This window comes from Mya arenaria, chromosome 5 (assembly GCF_026914265.1).
Source record: "Mya arenaria isolate MELC-2E11 chromosome 5, ASM2691426v1".
NCBI classification, from domain to species: Eukaryota; Metazoa; Mollusca; class Bivalvia; order Myida; family Myidae; genus Mya; species Mya arenaria.
The window spans coordinates 73231441-73254443 of NC_069126.1; the positions used below are offsets into that span (position 1 = coordinate 73231441).

The 23003-nt window shown below is 34.5% G+C and overlaps 1 protein-coding gene across 2 annotated transcripts in view; it reads right to left on the minus strand.

Moving 5' to 3' along the window:
• Window positions 1-316: 316 nt before the first annotated feature.
• LOC128234228 (hemicentin-1-like) overlaps window positions 317-23003 on the minus strand; it is a 61559-nt gene continuing 38872 nt past the window's right edge. The window contains exons 13-28 of one of the 2 annotated variants that reach the window (XM_052948327.1): window positions 22461-22727; window positions 21007-21273; window positions 18047-18313; window positions 16673-16939; window positions 13431-13697; window positions 12059-12325; window positions 10302-10577; window positions 9095-9367; window positions 7588-7893; window positions 5862-6194; window positions 5372-5518; window positions 3540-3579; window positions 3042-3133; window positions 2668-2683; window positions 834-913; window positions 317-531 (exon numbers count right to left, since the gene is read on the minus strand). In XM_052948327.1, the coding sequence (XP_052804287.1) occupies window positions 482-531; window positions 834-913; window positions 2668-2683; window positions 3042-3133; window positions 3540-3579; window positions 5372-5518; window positions 5862-6194; window positions 7588-7893; window positions 9095-9367; window positions 10302-10577; window positions 12059-12325; window positions 13431-13697; window positions 16673-16939; window positions 18047-18313; window positions 21007-21273; window positions 22461-22727 (3215 nt within the window). In that variant the 3' untranslated portion in view covers window positions 317-481. The remainder of the gene's footprint in view (window positions 532-833; window positions 914-2667; window positions 2684-3041; window positions 3134-3539; window positions 3580-5371; window positions 5519-5861; window positions 6195-7587; window positions 7894-9094; window positions 9368-10301; window positions 10578-12058; window positions 12326-13430; window positions 13698-16672; window positions 16940-18046; window positions 18314-21006; window positions 21274-22460; window positions 22728-23003) is intronic. The other variant, XM_052948328.1, reaches the window with a different exon arrangement.

Genomic DNA, 23003 nt, shown 5'->3' on the forward strand with positions numbered 1-23003 from the left:
GTATTTAGTTCAAGAAACAGTGTGGTTTGGTTTGCAAGGTTTGGAAATTATAATGCTTAACGGATAAAAAACGTATTATTTTTCAGTCCTTCAGGTCGTTTCGGAATGCGATTATGTAAAACGTAGTTGTGCATTGTTTTTTTACAGTCGTAAATATAATAATACACTACTTGTAAAGTAAAGAAAAAAAAGAATAAAAAAGTATATAGTATATAGAAATAACAAACCAGGAGCATTGAATATTTTGCTTATTGTTTAATTATTTTTAATAAATGAGAAATTGCAAATGATATTTTGAAAACATGAAATACACCATACAATTGCTGAATAATTATTGTTCCTGATTTCTCCTTCTGATATTTTCTTAATCTTACAAAAAGTGTTTACTCGCAATATAATATAGGTTAAGAATATCAATAGCAAATACAGCAGACAGTGTTTTTTGAGCACTTTGTACACTGGTTTCTTCTCACGGCGTCTTTTACAGCTGTGCTGGGTTTTTCAACATTAAGTTGATGTAAATGTGATCTTCTGAAAACAAAAGAAAAAATTAAGCCAAGGTGTATATTCCTATTAGAAACCGAGTATGATAACTGAATGGTGTAGTAAAAGTTTTGAAAGAAAGCATAATGCTATCAAATCAAATACGCCTTTTTTACCACTGATGTGTAAATGTATGCCATATACAGTTTGTATTACAGAAGCTGCTTAATATATCAAAGGGAAATGTAATTGGTAAACGCTTGATATACTCGTCTTGCCCTACATGACCCATGAGTACAGCCCAGGTGACAATAACTGAACTTGTGCAATGGTGTAAACAATGCGTGTACCTTTTTCGACAGTATCGTCGTACGAGGCGGGGCTTAAACTGGTCTCAGCCAGCTGTGCGTAGACATTCGGATTATCCGTACTAAAAGAGACATAAACATGAACAATATGTTACCCACAATGTGGCTCATGATCACATATATTTAAGCGAAGTAATATAAATTGTGCCATACAATTCATTTAGACATACTTTATTGCAAACAGTCCTATTAAAGTGAATATTTGTTTTGTAATTTTGCGAAAATATTTGTTTCGTATCCTGGCAATTAACTTCTGTCCAATGTAACGATCATTAAGAATATACTCTGGGGAAATGTTTGTATGACGTGATTTCGTTTAGTGAGCTTCATTGTACTGTTTCAACACTATTACCTATTTCATATGTTTGATCATATTATGCTACAGCGTTATCTGATACACAACGACAATTAAGATAAAAGCACGTTCAAGTCTAACGGATCCAACTCCTCGCTTTCTCGCCCAAAAACTTCCTTTTCTCAGTCATACGGGTTTCCTATACTCGAACAATATTAAATTAAAAGCTTCCACTAAAATTATGTAATTTTCAAAAACGTAAGAAGTGTTTTGCACACTAATTACCTGACCAATACGTATATTATTGAATGGTCTAAGGGAAGTCATTTCAAAGGTTTTGTCAAAGGGAAAATCAATCAAGGATAGGCCTGCATGAATTGTATCCCTCAAACTATTAACATATTACGTTGTCTTCTTGTGTATATTCTTCTTTCTAGTAGCACTTAGTTTTTCATACTCTATCAATATATTACTCACCATCTAATTGTATAAACTGAAATCATCTAATAATACTTCCTCATAAAAAAATGTATTTATTGATTCATCTCTGACTAAGACTAGTATTGGTGAGATAATTTGGACGTTTGGTTAAATTTTCAGTGTAAAGGTTTGGGATTATTTTTCTCACATCCAAAGTACAGCTGATTGACAGTTGTATCCGGTGTTCAGTTTTACCCCCAACTTTAGTGACGTATGATATTAATTCGCCAAGATTGAATTCCAATTTATTAAAACACAGTTGACACGATTAAGAAACACGATTAAATAAAACGTGTTTCTCCCCACCACCCAAATTAAGGCGATAAGTCGATCTGCAGAAAACGCCTGTGAGACAAGTTTAGGAGATATGTAGAAAACATTCCATATACACGCAAGGTTGATATATAGGTTCGTAATCGTCCTTTTTTAATTCACAAATGGGGCTTTTTTTACCCTTCTTTGTCGTAGCCGGTATACAGACCCTTATCCATTTAAAATGGAAAACAAAAATCCCGTTAGACGCGGCATATAGGCTTCCAATATAGTCTAAGTTCAAAGATGCAGCCAACAGATAAAAAATAAATGTAGGGTATGCATGAATTGTCTCTCTTGAGCTATTATCACATCATCTGGTCTACACCTATACTTTGTCATTATGTGAATTGGTTTTCACATACTTTTTACTTTTTACGTTTTTAAATCGCTTGCAATGTCAGAAATTTAGGGAAGTGCATTCTCAAGACGTAATGATAGTTTATAGTGAATGACTCGTTGGCATTTAGTACAAAATGACGAAAACGTTAGACCTTATGATGGAAATGTTATAATCAAATAAGCAGTTAAACTAATCTTAGTACTGGGTCAATAAATGATATCTTTAAAATGCATTAAGATATAGTAACAAAAAGACAGGTTAAAGCTTAGACAGATACAGCTGGTCAATGGAAATTACTTCGACAATATCTACCATACACTTCACATATATCATCGATATTACGTCAGAACGGTTCAGTGTATGATTTGTTTTCATTTTAAACTTACCCATCGTTGACATTTTCTAAAAACAATAAATACTCATATATAGTAAACGATGATGAACATGTGCAATCGTCATACATATCTGTCTATGTATTATGATAAACGTTTAAATTAAAATTCAATATGGTGTATAACATAACATTTGAAGTGATCATACAATACCATTAATGATAATTATTTAAACAGGCGGCTGATACAAAATTAAAATCAAGAACTATAAGAAATTTTAATATACAAACACTCGTTGCCTAGTGATTCAAAATTAGATAAAAAGTCAGTTGTCTCTGGCTCTTTCACCAACGATATGGTTACTACAACTATTTAAGTCGGAAACAAAAAAATGTGTATTGTAGTAATACCGGAGTTTAAATACTCACTAAGATCAGTGTAAACCCCTATGTCCGTTGCCATGGAGAGCTCCTCGTACGTCTGAGGTGCGGTGTCATATTGGGGGTTGCCAACACCTTGTCTATAACATTGTCAGAAAACTACATATTTATCATTCTTTTCGATCCATGTCAACTCTGCCTTGTTATGTAGCAGTAATATTTAAAAAAAGTTTTTTTCCATTTGCGATACTATGCTATCTTATAAATAAGCGTGTCTTCTACACTCCAGTTCATGACTCGCTTGCGACAAAGTGAAATGTTACACTCCCTTTATTTTAATTTTCAGATTCAACCTTAACTTTGATTTCAATCTAACGCTCGCCCAGTACTCAATCGAATTTCTTGATATTATAGTGAACCGTACGTTGGTTGATAAAGAATAACAATTTGTTTGTGTTTTTGTATCACAGTCCATGCAAATAAAACACTGAAAACTACATGTACAATCCCAGAAGTCGAAAATGAAAAGAATAACTGCCTACTTACGAAACCGTTTTCTGTCCTGAATGTGTATTTTGATACGGATCTGAAACATGTTAATGTACATATAAACCATCCTGCATGCAACTTGCCGAATATCATTAGATATGGTCGAGCGTCGTATTCTGTCAATTAATCGATATTTCCATCAGTCCATATACTAAAATATTATTCACTCTCCGAGGTTAACATATTCTTCGTCAGATTAACCGCGCCTTTTTTTCCAAAATGAGAAAATAATTGCGCCCGCACCTAGAATTTTGCCAAAAGGAATTTTCGTAGTATATTTTGAAAAGCGTACACAATGAACGTTAAATATATACTTTAAATTTTCTGATTAAAATCATTAATGCTTGTTTGTGAAAAAAAAATGTTTTCAAGAAGTGAATTATTAAATAAACCGGCAAATTTCATCATCTTCGGCGGATACGGAAGTCGATAACTTGAGAATATCAACAAAAACGAATTGGAAATTAAAAAAACCTCTTGGATAGTCTTACATTTTTGTCATTTTTTTAAATGTGTGTTTAACTCATGCATGTGGTACATACAATCCTGAAAATGAACCTGAAACCAGGTTGATTGACACCATATTGTAAAGGAGTTAATGTCGTGATACACTACTGTCGGACATGTTGAGTTTTCTGACATTATTTTGCGGTTCGACTTATCATGACTAACATGAGGTCATATTCTATTTTTACATGAGGCAATATGGTTTAAATTACCAGTAGATTTACATTTTACTGACCGTTCCAAGGCGTTACCTGACAATCCTTGATAAACATACCTAGTTTTTATATAGTATACATGCACTGTGTTGTTTGTGGAGTTCCATGTTACTTGTTTGTGAGATTTTGTTTTTGTGTTCTTTGTCTCTGGCGTTTACCCTGTGCCATTACACGGGGTTTATGTTTAACTTTTCGGCTACTGATCATGTTCCCGTATTTTTTTACATATATATATATTGAAAGCAGAAAGCGTGATTGTACTAAGCAGTTTCATAATACTTTCTTTATCTTGGGACATCAACAATACAAGAAATTTGATTGGCAAAACTTACCAATAATGGCAGTAAAGAAATTGTAATTGAGCATACAGTGAATAAAGTTCATGATGATCTGACCATGATGGTTCAAACTTAGGAAAAATAAATATTATGGCATGTAAGAGAAGAAGATTATATGGTCTCGTAACAATGTACAGATTAGATGTCCTCGTGCCCTGGGTCTTACGCATAACTACTGATGCACAAATATCTATTCCCTAATGTCAATTTCTCAGTTTGAAACAAGGAACAAAACTATGAAACATAGTGGTTAGACATTCTGTATTAAACCAACCAGTACAATAAGTGAAGTGTTCTTTTACTGCTATGGTGATTTGAACCCATGCTATTTTTGTATAAATTATGATAAAATGCTATCAAAACCTGCATACACTAGAGTAAAATGTGTATTTCATCAAATTGTGAAGGTAAATAATATATACGACTTTCGCTCACCTTAAGAATGCATTCTTAAATAGTTTTTTTTTATCAAAATCGCCATTTTCCGCTTCGTTATATATTTGGAATGGAAAAGGGTATTTTAATTTGTTTCTCTTGCTCGCCCCATCTTTTTGTCTTGATTCGTAGATCGTATGATTAGTTTGGTGTGGCCAAAGGTGAAAGGTGTCGTTTGTACTTCATATTACATTAAAAAGGATCCTTGAACTTCCGCACTATTAACTCCATATTTTACATTAAACTAATACATAAATATTCTAAAATCAGAACAGTAGTTTTAATTTAGATATTGTATTATAGTTGCACTTCTTAATTTTAAATAAGTTATTACCTTTTCGTTCAGCAAATTTAATTGAGCAGGTGTCCTTTCGTTTAATAAAAACAACGATGACAAATACAGCAAGTAGTGCTACCACTAGCCCTCCAACTGTTCCTCCAATAACTGGACCGACGCTTTTGCGAGCTGAGGTGTCAGAAGCTACAACGAGAACAAATGCAGTAGTCTTTAAGGCATACAGGTATATACTCAAAAACACATAATGGTAATTATGTTAATATTTTCATATTCTATTATGTCAATTCATTACCTTGGTTTATAACATAATTTCTTTAAAGACAATATTCGGAGTGACTTTGTTTACTTTTATATGACGTGTTAATAATAATAATAATAATAATAATAATAATAATAATAATAATAATAATAATAACAATAATAATAATAATAATAATAATAATAATAATAATAATAATAATAATAATAACAATAATTATTATTATTATAATGATATAAATGATATATATTTAACATATTATCATACTTGTTGACTGAATATCGATGCTAAAATTTGCCGTGTTGATATAATTGGTTATTTGTATATTGTATATCCCAAAATCCATCTCTGCCAAGTCGTTGATAGTAACTTGTAGAACTTTTCCGGATATATTGACTTGCTGTCCATAAAACACAGCATTAACAGACTCATTCCTCATGTGTATCGTATATTTTTCATTCATCGAAACCTGTTGTCCGTCGTGTCTTATGACGCTGTATTTTGTGTATTCAGGAAAACTAACGAATGGAATATCAATGGTAATGTTTGTTGACGTTTTCCCGACAAATTCTGTTTTCTCCAGAAAGAATTGTGGAGATGCTGAAAAGGATGAAACACAATTTGTAAACATGTTTAAAAAAAGTAGTCCCTTTCGCACACACACACACACACACACACACACACACACACACACACACACACACACACACACATTGTAGGTAGACTTGTGAAAATGCACCAAACATGAGTCCAATACCACTTATACAGTGGAAACTCACTAAACCGGATCTCCACAAAACCGGAATCCTCGGAATACCGGGCTTTATTCAGAGTCCCGGTTTTCCCCTTCTATTTTCAATTTTTAAAAAATCCATACAAAACCGGAACCCCGGAATTCCGGATACCGGACAAAAAAATCGAGAAAATTTGTTAGTTGTCAACGTAATTTTACCTCACAAAACATGTCAAAATGATGTTGTGTATTAGGAATTCGCGAATCGCGTGTCACTGTTTTGACAGCCGGTGCGTTGTTGAATATTGCACCTGCGATGTTGTGTTAACTCGATAATCGATAATGATGATTGCGCTGTGGATTGACTGCCGCGCGATAATCAAACTTGTGAAAAGAAAATTAATTGAACCATTAATTTATTTGTTGCAGAAAATAAAGAACTAGAAACGGTTATTAAGTTATCATTTTAGAGGGTTGTTTTATCTAAAGACTTCTATGATTGAATCAAATTAGAGTGGTGCGTTAATTAAACAATCAAACATACTTTACAAGCATTGAATTACGTGTTAATTATGTTAAATTATGTGTTTTGATTTAATTCCAGTTTTCAACTTCCCTTTAAAAGGTTCACTCAGTTTAAATTTTGAGTAAACTTACTCCGTACATCAAATCCTCACTAAACCGGAATCCTCACTAAACCGGAAATTTTGCCCAGTCCGGACCTTGTCCGGTTTAGTGAGTTTCCACTGTACTTACTCAAAATCGGAACAAATACCACGTGATATTATTTAAATGTCAATCTAAAGCAGAAAACCACTTTATGCAGCTAACATCATACTAGCTCATAGAGTATATTTTGATTCTAACTCTATCGTATAACTCGCGCTGTACATATCACGGGACATTGAGTTTATATGTGCGCAGTAATGCTAATTGGTAGCTTAGAAATTATGCGGCATGTTATAAAACGTTAGTAGGACAAGCAAGTAAAAATGACATATAACTTACTCCTCACACTTTCTTTTTTAAATCAATGTGTTACAAAAAGGAATAATAATACGAGATTTTGTACTCCTATATTTCTCTCCATATCGCCACCATTAGGGCAAACAAACCCTCTTGAGCGATTTAAGTGTCAAAAATTGAATAACTTTTTAGTTCACCCATGCGGTGAAAATACAACATTTTAATTATATAGGCAAACTGTCTAAAATATTTTCAACAGACTATGATTACTTGTGAACAATAACATTAACATACCTGAGACCTCGATGTTTTGTGAAGTAGTCTGAATGAGTTTTTTGTTGAGGCCAGTAATGTTATTATGAACGTAGCAAGTGTAAATCCCTGTATCCTGAAATTGGACGGAAGGGATGTTGACAGATATACTTTCCATCACACCCGGGCTCTCTACGTGACTGTTGGGGACCACCATATCACCAACTCGTTGCTCAAAGCCTGTGTAGTTGTAAACAGCGGGGACACCTGATGCCTTGCACCGGAGATTAAGTGGGCTATTTTCGCGTAATGAAGTATTTGATTGGCTTATGACAACATCAGGTGCATCTGCAAATTAAAACAGTTACGGAACACTGATTTGAACTACCCAAATATGATTTTGAACATTGTGGTATTTTGAATTGATACGAAACTGTTAGAAAAAATAATTCATGTCCCTATTTCAAAAATGGACAAAGGCATTTTGGCAAATGATTTACCAGGTTTTGGTAAAACAATTCTAACGTACGCATTTATTATAATAATGGGAATTTACAGCTCGACCGATAAATTCCGTATCCGAGGCAGATGAATTTCTCCATCCACGGCACTTATCTAGTATTATATTTAGTCTGTAACTTTGTTTATTAAAACACGATAAATTACCTTAAAATTAACAGGTACCTTTTTAAAAAAGGGGGAGAGCTGTTTCTCCTGTTGACATCGGCACACTAGGTACCTATGATTAAATGTGCCCCCAAAATTATTCTCAAAACTTTTTTAATTTTATTCAATATGTTTAAAGTCAAAGTAAGTGCATTTTTAATACGTCAATATCAATTCAAAACATAAACGTTCATAAGCATGGATTAGTCATCAAAAGTTATCTAATGATGTAACAATTTTTTCGCAAGTCACATACTACAGTACACGGGTCAAGTTTCAAGATCACGGGTGTGACCAAACAATCGCCACATGTTTAATATATTTAATTCATTTTGATATTGAAGAATAAGGTGTTGGATGTTTAGAGCTGCACCGGCAAAGAGAGACTTCATTTCTGTTGTAAATGAGATTTTGTCATTCACCACATAAATGGAGAATGGATGTTGAATTCTGCACAGTTTTCAGCATTTGCGGGTGGGTTAAGTGCAGTTTGCAGATTTACTGGAAGATTTTCTTAAAAGAGAAAGTTGCGTTTTCCTTTTCTTATTGTGCGGTTTGTTCAATGTATTTTTAGGAAACAACATATCGTCATTAAGTAATAAATTAGATAACACTGACAACAGATGATGCTTTACGTCCAAGAAGCATCGTGTACTAGCTACTGTAGAAGTAAATCATGAAGTAAAAGACACCTACAAAGGACACAAGGCTTGTAAACCAAGATTTACCGTATACATCTGCTTAATTCACGGATTTCCAAACATAAATTTTCTTACATCTCGGTATCCACAAATAAGCTGGAGTGAGGTGTTTTCAAAAGAACATTAATTATATAAATTGAAATCCAATGACATTCACATACAATTTCGATGAATTTACCTACATTGAACACGAAGAGTGAATTGCTTGGCTGCCACTACCGAGAACTGAGGTGCAGAGTTCCTAGCCAAGCACATGTAATCACCGGCGTCGTAGCGATTCACTGTCCCAAACACCAGAATCGCGGAGAAGACTTTTGGTTGATTGTCAGTCAAATTAGTCCAAGTATAGACACACCCCGGCCAGCAATCCGCTGAACAATATATGCTACTGACGGCGTCTCCTTCCGTCACTGTATGGACATTGGATTCATTCAGTGTTATAACGTCCGGGCCATCTGTAGTGGAACAATAAGTTACAAATACAAACATTTGAATATAAATTCAATATTTTCTTTCAGTTTTGTCAAGCCTAAGGAGTAAATGGCCAAAGGCCCGCTTAACAAATTGTTCAGAGGTCCTCCTTCCGTCTTTCTGTGGGCGCTGTCTACGCTTATTACGACACCATCTTCATCAAAGAAAACATCGAAACAGCAAAATATTTCTGTTAAAGTATTGGACGAGAGCAGTATAAAACACCTCATCTTTAATCCTTCTCTAAAACAAGTTTTGTGAGTTTTATGAACATCAAATAATACCAAACTGATTGAAAATAGTTAAACGTTTCTTCTCCCTTCGGTTGGTAAAAACCTGTTTTGAGTTATGCAAATACTTAAATGTAGGTATATGTCGAAAATAATGCCCTTTGTTTATTAAGTTAATTATTCTAGCAAAAATGGAAAGTCATAAAATGCTGCAAACAGATACGTGAAATATTTGAAACCCTCATGGTGAAATAATAAACGTTAGAAAATACCAATGGGCTTTAAGTTTGTACGTTCTTTTAAACATTTTCCTTTGAAAAATGTCTTTCAATTGAAGTTGCTCGTGGTACATGCACAGTAATATCATACCTCCGCTTACAAATTACAATTACTAATTTCATAGTTTAAATGAAAAAGGTGTCGAGTGCAAGATAAATAAAACACCCTATTTCCTCCATAACGAAGATATGTAAAACAATTCAAAATCTACAACAATGAATCACTAGACATTAATAATATTTCCACTACGTTTAAACATACCGACGTCACTGACATCCAGATAATTATAGTTCTAACCTCCACCACAGTGTGGCTGACATATACAAACAGCGGCAGTGATATGTACAACAAAGAACAGAACATTTCCGCATCAGTGCTATTTACCATAAGGATCAATGCATACACTTACATCTGACGTTGATGGTAACGTCTTTGCTTGTAGTATTTGTAAGTGTGTAAGGATTTATCGCCTCACATTTGTATCTACCCGTCCCAGTTCTGTTGAGTTCTCTCAGGTTGAAAGAGGCGTTGGTACTGACGATATCTGATATTCCGCTAATTCTCCGCCAACTAATATTACATGCGGGGAAGCAATCGGCAGAGCAAGTAATTGGTGCAAGTGTGTCACCGTCATTCTTAGTATAGTTAAGTGTGCTTGGACTCAGCGCTACTGCAGAAGGCCCGTCTAAAAGAGACGAAACACAAAGTGTACATATCTAATAACATTTGTGCTTTTAACTTCAATTGGTTTAATTTCTGTCGGTGTGGCATTATGTGCATTCATTTGATTCAAATATGTAATTAGTTTTAACGATTATTTCGTTCATAAAGTAAAGTAGAACCTATATAAACGTTAATATAAGGAATAGCCAGCAGAAAACACACTTCCTAGTTTGCCTTGAATACTGATACTACGGTATTATTCGAACATTATAGTTTGGACAATCCTGTTCGGACTTAAAAAAACAAGGTAAACAAGTTCTATACAAAAAATAAAAAAATACAAATATTAATTGCTCTGTAAAACGTTTTTTTTTAAAAAAGCAACAATTTTCACTGCACTCATTGCATAGACCATGATGCCATCTTGGATATTTATAACAACATCAAATGTATTTTTCTATTTAGTCAATTAGAAGCATTTTAGGAGATCGATTGTCAATAAAAACACTATTATTTTTTCCCTTCGGCAAAATGTGCAACAAAAGTTAAAACATGACGAAGGTATAAGTCTACTATTAATGAATTAGAATAGAAAAGTAAAGTTCATTTTTAAACATAACGACTTACAGCTTTCGCAGTGAATACAATTTCGTTCTATTCACATACTCCTATAAATAATTTGCTATAAAATGTTTTGAATATTTCATTATTAGAAGTTCAGAAGTATACAATTCTTTGTAAGAGAAATTAGAGTTTTTTTCTACATGAATTAGTTTTAAAGCAAGTCTTAAAAATGTTTATGTACAAAAAAAAAACTTTTATCTTAAGAAACTATCACGTTTCGTTCAATGATATTGAAATGAAATGAAATCATACTGAAATGCATATTCGCCCCGACAGCAACAAAATACAATTTTCGCCATTTTAAGACAGTTAAACGTTTACAGTATCGTTAATATTATAGTATCTGGTCTATAAGTTCAATACTTGTTATATACGTATACGGAGTAATAAACTGTTAATTCTAATTGTTAGCATCAGCTATTTTGAAATAGTTTGAAAAGGTGACAAATTTATTTACATGGCATGACCAGAACAATTAATGATATACCTAGATTTCGTGAAAACAATCACGGAAACCACGATTTATTAATATTAAAGCTTTCCCGAGGGTTTCAAGGGTATTTGAAGCATTTGGCAAAACGTGGGTTGTAATTAAACTTGACAGATAATATACGCCATAAATTTCATTAGATTCGACATAGCTGTTACAATGGCCAAAGACGATCGATGACAAGTATATGGCGATCACAATAGCCCACAAACACATAAATCGCTCATCATGAATTAATGATTAATGGTTGTTTTCAATAAATAAGCAAGTATTATAATTTAATACGTTGATAATAATATTAAACATTCCAAACAGGTCTAAAATGAAAAGCATCTTTAGCATGACATACAATCTATGGCTTTAAGATATTGACTTGCATACATTCTTACATCTGACATTGACGTTCACTTCTGATCCATTCCGTGATATATTTGACCCTGGGTTTCTTGACGTACACACATAGGATCCGGCCTCTCCCCTGTCCGCCTGACCGAAGTTCAGTGTGGCTGAAGAACTGACCGTCGATCCTGATCTGGACCACGTGTACGTACAGGCAGGGTTACAAGTCGCAGAACACGTTATGGCTCCAATGTTGTCTCTCTCTGTCACCGTGTAAGACGTGGTTGATGGTGATAAATTTACATTGTCTGGACCGTCTGAAATAGTGACAAAAGTGATTATTAAAGACAAATTCTTGTTTGTCCATGGGCGGATAATGTGTGGCATAATACGTGTTGGTACACTATATAACTCTATATCATCGTGTAAGATGTGGTAGACGCGGACATTTACACCCTGCATGTATCAATAATCTCAGGCAATAGCGGTGTTTTATTAAAGAAAAAAAAGCCTATTTCCTTGACATGTAAACATTTTTTTCGAAAGCGTACTTTGTTTGTGGATGTTCCTAACTTGTCTTAAAACGACCTATTGAATTGTAACTTTTTATTTTCTTAAGCATTAATGTCAGAAACCACTTACTACAAGGCCAAAAAAAATAAAAACAAACTTCAAAGCATTCTCAACTAAACAATTTAACGTATCTAGAATAATTCATTCATTTAGATAATTGTGATGATTTTCTAATCAGAATTGAAGTTTGCTGTATTTTTCAGGATCGAAGACATGCCAATTTAGACTTAATAAAAAGGTTTGTTTAATAGTATTTAGACTTTTAATTCAAATGAAATAGTAAGAACTTGATTTTAATATTCCTTCTGAGAATTGTGTTTTATTAATTTACATATCTTTCTTTTAGTTAGATTTGGAAGACAAACACTCGTCCCATTTTGAAATACACCTCCATTAGCACAATCATAAAATACATATCTAATAATCATTTCGAAACATGACTAACGGTAACGATAGGTTATTGGTCAAAGACTTGTTGTATACATTATACATACGTGTATAAAAACGTGTTACTTCGTAGGAATCTATGCATTAATACGTTTTTATTACTTTCCAAATCGTCCACAATTTCTATCATAATTGTTCAGTCTATCCCTCTTGGTATATAATAATATAATAAAGGAGAAACATGAACAAGAATATTGAAAACAACTTTCATTTCTGTATATTTCATTGCAAAAAAGCACTGATGCCTACATTCTTGCAGGCAAAATGAATGTAGAAACGTACATGCTAATTGCAAAGAAGTGGTCATATCATGTAAGAGAATAAACTCTGAGAAAAGGTTTGCAAGAGCCTAAGATTCTGTAAAAATTATACGTATGTATTTTCCTTATTAAACATTCTTACATCTGACAGTGACTTTTACTACTGGTCCATTTCTTGAGACGCTTAAACTTGGGTTCCTTGCCGTACAGACGTAAGACCCGGCCTCCACTCTCTCCGCCTGATGCAGGTTCAGTGTGGCTGTAGAACTGACCGTCACCCCTGATCTGGACCACGTGTACGTACAGGCCGGGTAACACATAGCAGAACACATTATAGCATTTATAATGTCTCCCTCGTTCACTGTGCAGGACGTCTTGGATGGAGATAGAGACACGTTCTCTGGACCGTCTTAAATATTGATTAAAGTGGTTGTTAAACATGTTGCACTTAAAGTTATACATATATGTATATATATATATATACACCCCAGGTCAGCGAGTAGGACGTTGAAGAACGGGGCAAGAAACCTGTTGTCGGGACCGTCTGTAATAATGAAAAGATATATTATCAAAAGGTAAAATTCAAGTCTATTCGTAATTACGCATTCGCACATGTTTGGTTGCATGTGGCCTATCACGGAATATATTCCATCGTTTCTCCTTCTGTCATCGAATTGAACTCGGCGGACTGGGACAAAATGAATTTTGGAACCGTCTTACTGGTAATAGTAAATATTTGTTATACGGACATGTTGATTTACACCTGCCCAAACACGTTCGAAACGACCGACCTGTAACCATGAACGACTTGGTTAACAGGCGACGGATTCACGTTATCATTAGGATTGATTATGTAAAATCAAAATGTGTGTGCATCGACCTAAAATCTACTTTGCAATGTCAGATTATATTATATGGCAAACATATCCCACTTGTATTTTTAATATTGCTTTAACATAGAACTATTAAACATTTATATATTTAAAAATAATCTAACCAATGAATGCAAAAATAACTTGTTTATAAACACATTATTACACAAATATACTTATGAAAATTAATGCTTTTAAGGACGCGTGATTTGCGATCGTGATGGCGATCTAATTTGTTAAATAAGTTAGCATATACAAAAAAGTTACTTAATTGCAAATATTAAACAATAGCTGCCACAGTCACGTGAATAATACCCCCGATTGGGCCTTGTTGGGCTGATAGTAATTATTAGAGTATAAGAGATGTTTGAGAAATGGCAGACAATTAAGCATTTCGCATTTAATGTATATGAGGGTCATATTCACGGTAATGACAATCATGTCTTCCAACTTTGAGGACACTACCAAGCGTTCTCTTTATATTGAGAGGACAAGGTTTGTGTGTTGAAGGTCATGATGACCTTTAAATTTGACCTGCTGACTTTGAAACCAATAACTTAAGGGTCATTTGCAGGTCGTGACCAAACTAACACGATTAAGGACCGTAACCGTTAGCGTACTCTAGATATCAGTTTGACAAGTTTTTTTTTAATTCAAGGTCACCGTGAACGTGAACGTTGAACTTATGAACTCAAAATCCATACAGGCTGGTCATGACAAATCTTTCTATTAGTTTGTAAACGTTTCTGTAAAGAAATATCGTAATATCTAAGAAACACAAAAATATCACGTAAGTCAAGTGGCGACGTAAAACTACTGGTAGTGATACAGTTTTGTGAAACGCACGGGAAATCATCTATGCCGAAGTTTAAAATGAAGAAAGAGACCGTCAAGAATTGCAGCAGATCTCCGGTGATCAAGTGATATAAACGAATTAATGACGGACGTTGTGGCCTGCCCGTTTCCCGAATTTGTGATCAAGTATGGTGCAGAAAGTCAGAAACATGATTTACGAATACAGGCGTTTCACTGTTAGAATATTAACAACAGAGCTTCAAATGAAAAGATTCAGTTTATATACCTCTAAAAGAGTATCTTTAAACGTTTTATCCGATGATACATTTTGAGCTTTCTTTATATAACTAGCTATGCCTAAATCTTAACAATAGTACAATGTTTTTACATATATTTCGTCCGAAAGTCCAATCCGTCCAAAGATAAAAGGAGCTCTATCAAATGGAAAAAGCATCGCTTATATATACTATATGGCCCCGCCAAACTACACAGAAAAACACGAGGATATCGAGTAAAGAGAATTAACCTTCACAAGGACTAACGAATAGGTTTGTGTTAAAGTACATGATAAAAATAGATGAGATTTAAATCAGTATTAAGACAGCAATATGTATCAAAAATCAATCTAAGCAATTCGCGATATTAGAGAAAAGTCCGTAAGGAAGACACCAACTATCAACTTCCGAAGAAAACAAGGTTGATGAAATCGGTTGGAAAACACATGTTTGTGTTTTTATGGATTGGCGAAAGATTATACTAATTCACCATCTGCCCAATGGACGGACCGTCAATACCGCATACTATTCCAACTTATTTCAACTAAAATTAATTTAAATCCGCAACAGTAAATACGAATGTTCAGATAGCTTTATTGAATGGTTATAAATGTGGTTAATTGCGTTAATATTTGTTATGGAGATTAACCGTGCGTAATAATTTGAGCCATCTTTATAGAAAGTTCTATCATTTGTTTATTCATGTTCTACGAAGGGATTTTGATACACGTTTTACAGAAGAAGAGGCCGAAACTTAATCCGTGTGAGCTTATTCTCCACCAAGACAATGTGCGTGCTCACGCAGCTACATCTCCTCAGCTTGAGATTGATGTTCTCGGATTTCAGAGAACGAGCCACCCACAATACAGTCCAGACCTACAAGGTTGCACCGCTGGGCTTTCGTGTTATTTCCGGAAGTGAAAGCCAAACTACGAAGTAAACACTTCAAGACCGCCTGTAAGCGCTGGAGGTGGAAACGCAGTGTTAATTGTTTACTTCTTCTTTGTAGTTCATAGATAGTTTAAGTAAACACAAAAGGATATTAAATTTTGTATCGGTATAATACATTGTTCTTTGCGCTATCTATTATGGGCGTTAGGAAAATCGTTCACGAACTTGTGGGATAAACCCTTGTATATGTCAGGTGGCGTAGATTTGCTTAGATTCCATGTAGTCGATAGTATAACCAATAACTATATATTGACACAACCATTAATCATTTTGTATGTACAGTTACATATTTCTGTTTGTTTTCCATGTTTACTATTGTGAACGCCATATATTTGTCTTTTGTCGTCTTTGGTTATACTATACAAATATCATACTATCATACATTAATACATAACTTTAAACAACCGAGACTGGGTTTAAAATCAGCTTCAGCATAGCTTAGCACGTAGCATTTAAATTATTTTACGGTAGTGACTTGCATACATCCTTACATCTGACACTGATGTTCACTGTTGGTCCGTTACGTGAGATATTTGACCCTGGGTTCCTTGCCGTACAAACATAGGATCCGGCCTCCCCCCTGTCCGCCTGACCGAGGTTCAGTGTGGCCGTAGAACTAACCGTCGATCCTGATCTGGACCATGTGTACGTACAGGCCGGGTAACAAGTCGCAGAGCATGTTATAGCACCAATGTTGTTCCCCTCTGTCACCGCGTAAGACGTGGTTGATGGTGATAAAGACGCGTTGTCTGGACCGTCTGAAATATCAATAGGAATTATTGCTTAAGATCATGGCGGATAATGTGTGACAGAACACGAGTTTGTACACTAGATATCTCTATATAATTGTGTAGGATGTGGTAGACGGGGACATTGACACCCTACATTTACCAAATATCTCAGACAGTACTAGTGGTGTAATATTTGGGAAAATTAAGCCTATTTCCTTGACAAGTATTTTTTTTTCGAACGCATACTTTACCTTATTTGTTTATGGATATGCCTTTCTTGTATTTTAATGACCTACTGGGTTGTCACGTATTATTTCCCTTACCATTCATGTCCCAAATAAATCTTACTTCATAGCCAAAAAAGTGAAAAGCAAACTACAAAGCATTCTCAACTAAATAATTTATCTAGTAGTATTCATTCATTTACATAATTGCAATGATTTGCAATTTAAAACTGAAGATTTTCTGTATTTTTCAGATCAAAAACATGCTTACTTACTTAGACTTAATAAGGAGGTTTGTTTTATGGGAATAACTTTTTTAATCAAAATAAAGTAGTAAAAATATTAACCTATTTAACTTGAATATTTCTTTCACGAATTGTTTTAAATTACTTTAATGTATTTCTATTAGTTGGCTTTGGAAGACAAAATCTCGTCCCAAATTGAATTTCAACTCAATTAGCGCAATCATAATATACGTATCTAGTAATAATTTCGAAACATGACTAACGGTCTCGATAGGTTATGGTCACATACTTTTCGTATTAATTATATATACTTATCCGAAAACGGGTTACTTTGTAAGAATCTTTGTCTTAATACGTTTTTATTACTTTCCAAATCGTCCACAATTTCTATCATAAGTGTTCAGTCTATCCCTCTTGGTATATAATAATATGATAAAGTAGATACATGGACGAGCATATTGAAAACAACTTTTATTTCTGTATATTTCATTGCAACAAAGCACTGATGCCTACGTTCTTGTTGGCAAAATGAGTGAGAAACGTACATGCTAATTGCAAAGAAGTGGTCATATCATGTAAGAAAATAAACTCTGAGAAAAGGTTTGCAAGAGCCTAAGATTCTGTGAAAATCATACGTATATATTTTCCATATTAAACATTCTTACATCTGACAGTGACGTTTACTACTGGTCCACTTCTTGAGACGCTTAAAATTGGGTTCCTTGCCGTACAGACGTAAGTCCCGGCCTCCGCTCTCTCCGCCTGATGCAGGTTCAGTGTGGCTGTAGAACTGACCGTCACCCCTGATCTGGACCACGTGTATGTACAGGCCGGGTAACACTTGGCAGAACACGTTATAGGTACAAGCGTGTGTCCTTCTGTCACCGTGTAGGACGTCGTGGACGGAGATAGAGAAACGTGGTCTGGACCGTCTTAAATATTGATTAAAATGGTTGTTAAAGATGGATACTGTGTTTATGTACATGGCAGATAACATGTTGCACGAAACGTTATGGATATAAATACACCCCAGGTCACCGAGTAGGACGTTGCAGGACGGGGCCAGAATCCTGTTGTCGGGACCGTCCTTATTAATAAAAAGTCGGAAATTTAAAGTTGTTATTCGAGTCTATTTCTTATTATGTATTCGTACATGGTTGGTTTAAACGTGGCCTTTCGTGTTATATATTCAATCTTTCTCCCTCTGCCATCAAATTAAACATGGCGGACTGGGACAAAAACGCGTTATTTGAACCGCGAAAAATACTGGTTAATAGTTAATATAGTTAAAAAGTTAATATTGGGTATACGAACATATTTAGTTTCAAGGGACCGAACACATTCAATACCAATGTATCTCTCTGTAACTATGAATGACTTGGTTTTTAGTCGACAGATTCACGTTATTATTATATTAGGATTTATTACCAGTTCTGGGTTAAAATTTATAAAATTATTAAAAATAAACAAATGAATGTAAAAATATATTTTGTTTAATTAATTATTGCACAATTATACTTAATTAAATTAATGCTTTTTGGACGCGTTATGCATGATCGTGATGGTGACGTCATATGTTATATATGATAACATACACAATTAAGTCACATGATTACCAATATTAAACTGCAGCTGCCACAGTCACGTGACAAATGTCCCCGATTGAGCCTTATCGGATGGAAAGTAATTATTTAAGCCCGAGAGATGTTTGAAAAAAATAGCGGACAATTAGGCATTTCTCATTAAATATATCAGGTTCTGTCAATCACCTTTTCCAAGTTTGAGGTACCAGCGTTTTTTTTTTTACATCGGACAAGGTTCAAGGTCATTGTGACCTTGACATTTAACCGGCTGAATTCAAACCTTATAACTTTAGGGTTATCTGCAGGTCATGATCAAACTCCCTACCAAGACTAAGGACCGGAACCTTTATTAACTCTAGTTATAAATAGGACAAGGTTTTATATTCAAAGTAATATTGAGCGTGACCGTTGAACTTCAGAACTCAAAATTAATACAGGTCACCTGCTGGTAATGGCAAGCCTGCCTATTAGTTTTAACAGTTTTCGTAGAAAAAATATCTAATAAAATAAAACCATATGAACAACACATAAAGTCCAGTGGTGACGTGAAACTACTGGCAGTGATTCAATTTTGTAAAGTGCTGGGGAAATCATCTACACCGACGTTTAAAAGGATGAAGAAGTCCGGCAAAAATTGCAGCAGATCTCCGGTGTTTAGTGGAATCGACGAATTAATGACGGACGTTATGGCTTTGCCGTTACCCACATGTGAGCTCAACGATGGTGCAGAACGTCAGAGACATAATTCACGAATACAGGCGTTTCACTGTTAGAATGTTAGCAACATAATTGCGAATTAAACGGATTCTGCTCATATAACTCTGAAAGAGGATTTTCAAACCTTTATCTGATGTTAAAATTTGTTTGTTTTTACGTAACTAGCAATGGCTCAATATTAACAATAGTGCACTGATTTTACACATATATCGTCCGAAAGTAAAATTGTAGCTTTAAAGTTCATTAAGACCAATGGTAATGTAGCTTTATCATATAGAAAATGTATCTCTTTTACATACTAATTGCTCCCTCCAAACTACACAGGAAATACACGATGTTGTGGAATATTATGAACTCACGTGCTAACGGAGCTTTCTCTGGCTGAGTATAGGCAACGTTGAACTAACCATTGGAGCTATGCACCCTTTAAATATGGGCACAGCAAGAGTTTTTTAACATATAAACATTGAAAAATAAAATAGTAGTCCGGTTCGATGGACCATTTAATGTGGCGAAGTTTTAGTTTAAGACATATTAGATTATAATTTTAGCCTCTACTTTTATAAAAGATCATGAACACAATTTTCACTATCTCTTTCCTGTAATTTAACAGTAAATTTTCCAATAACTTCACTTTAATATCATCAAGATATTACAACATTTATCAAATTAACAGCTAACATATATCCAGATGTATCAACTTTTAATCCGATGTTACAGTTTGAGCTTTTTGATATTACTAGCAATGTTTAAATATGAACAATAGTCAAATGATTTTATACATATATCATCCGAAAGTAAAGGGTAGCTTTTAAGTCCAATAGATGCAAAGGCAAAAGGGGACCAATCAAATAGAAAACGCATCGCTTATATACAAAATGCTACCGCCAATTTTCGCAGGAAAAACATGAAGTTTTGAAATTATGTGCTAACGGTGCCTTCTCTGGCGAAGTATAGGCAACATTGAACTAACAAGCGGAGCAATAACATCAAGCAAGAGTTTTGAATAGTCAAACAATACAATAAACAAGTTCAAGTACTAACGAATAAATTTGTATATGATTAAAATAGATGTAATTTAAATTAGTTTTAAGACGGAAATATAACAAAAATCAATCTGGCATTTCGCAATGTGCGCGACAAGTCTTCCGTGTGGACAAATACCTTATTCAAGGTTTATGAAATCGGTTGGAAAACAAATGTTTTTTTATGCACAACAGAAAAGGCCGAATCTTAATCTCAATATTTATATACAAATAACATAATATCATACATTAATATATAACATTAAACAACACATAGATGACTGAGTTTAAAAATCTTACATTTGACACTGACGTTCACTGCTGGTCCAGTCCGTGAGATGTTTGACCCCCGATGCCTTGCCGTACAAACATACGATCCGGCCTCCCCTCTCACAGCCTGACCGAGGTTCAGTGTGGCCGTAGAACTGACCGTCGATCCTGATCTGGACCACGTGTACGTACAGGCCGGGTTACAGGTGGCAGAGCACGATATAGCCCTTATGCTGTTTCCCTCTGTCACCGTGTAAGAAGTGGTTGATGGTGATAAATGCACGTTATCTGGACCGTCTGAAATATTAAAGGGAGAGATTATATAAGATCAATACTATATTGTACATTGCAGATAATGTGTGCAGAACATGTGTTTATACCCAGGTGTCTCTATTTATCATCGTGTAGGACGTGGTGGACGACGGTAAAATTGACACGCTGCATATATTCATAACGTCAAGCAGTGCTAGAGTTATTATCATAAGGAAAACAATTCAAAGCAAAATCCCTTAAAACACAAATATCTTTCTAAAGCAGTATTAACTTTAAATATATGAAAAGTTTTTACTTCTTTTATAAATAGAAACAGACTTTGTAGTCGCTTTTTATGTTCTTTAGAATAAACGTTCAATTCGTAAACACTATATTCATTGCACTTCAAGGAGCTATGTTGCACTTGAGTAAAATGAACATCTTACAATCGTTTTAATTTTACATTCAAAGCTATGTACCCTATTATCTTATTTATAATCTTAAGTACCTTTTGTCATGCACTTCAGAGTATTATATATGACCATATATAGCGTGTGTGATATTTGTGTTTTTCTATTAAAAGAAATGTATATGGCCTTTTGTTATGAACATAATTCAGACCTTCACGGACACTGACATGGTGTGGTAAAAACGTTTTGCCTAAGCAATGTGACTTAACCATCAACATAACTCAATATTTTAGCGGGATTCCAAAATGTTATTTAAACTCACAAAGAAGTGTTTAATTTTTTATGAGTTAAATTTGATAAACCAAAAATCGTCCCAAATTGAATATCAGCTCAGTTAGCAACAATCTAATATATATAGCATTCCGAAACAAGACTATCGGTAACGATAGGTTATGCCCTCAGATTTGATGCATTTAGTATACATTTATTTTTACCTCAAAATTGGTTACTTCGTAAAAAAGTATATTTTAATATGTTTATTAAGTTCTTTCCAAATTGTCCTTAGTTTCTGTCCCTTTTTTCCAGTATATCTCTCCTGATACATGATAATATCATAAAGGATGATACATAAAGAACGGACTATTATTTTCAGTGTTTGACATTTCAAATTACCACTGATGCCTACGGTCTTTTGGGCAAAGAGAGGGTAGAAACGAACATGTACATCTAAAAAAGTGAACGTAAGATATAAGAGAGTAACAGCTGAGAACCGTGTGCAAAAACCTACACTTCTAAATAAATAAAAATATATAACATTCTTACATCTGACAGCAACATTTACAACTGGTCCATTTCTTGATATGCCTAAGCTTGGGTTTCTTGCCGAACAGACGTATGACCCGGCCTGTCTTCTTTCCGCCTGATGCAGATTCAGTGTAGCTGTAGTGCTGACTCTCACCCCTGATTTTGACCACGTGTACGTACATGTTGGGTAACACGTAGCAGAACATGTTATAGGTACAAGGGTATGTCCTTCTGTCACCGTGTAGAACGTCTGGGACGGGGATAGAGACACGTTGTCTGGACCGTCTTAAATATTGTTTCAATTTGTTGTTAAAAATGGATACTGTGATTATGTACATGGCAGATAACATGTTGCACGAAACGTTATACAGAATTCTGTTGTCGGGACCGTCCTTAATGATAGAAAGTCGGAAATTCAAAGTTGTTATTCGAGTCTATTTGTAATTATGTATTCGTACATGGTTGGTTAAACGTGGCCTTTTGTGTTATATGTTATATATGCAATCTTTCTCCCTCTGCCACCAAACTAAACGTGGCGGACTGGGACAATAACGCGTTATT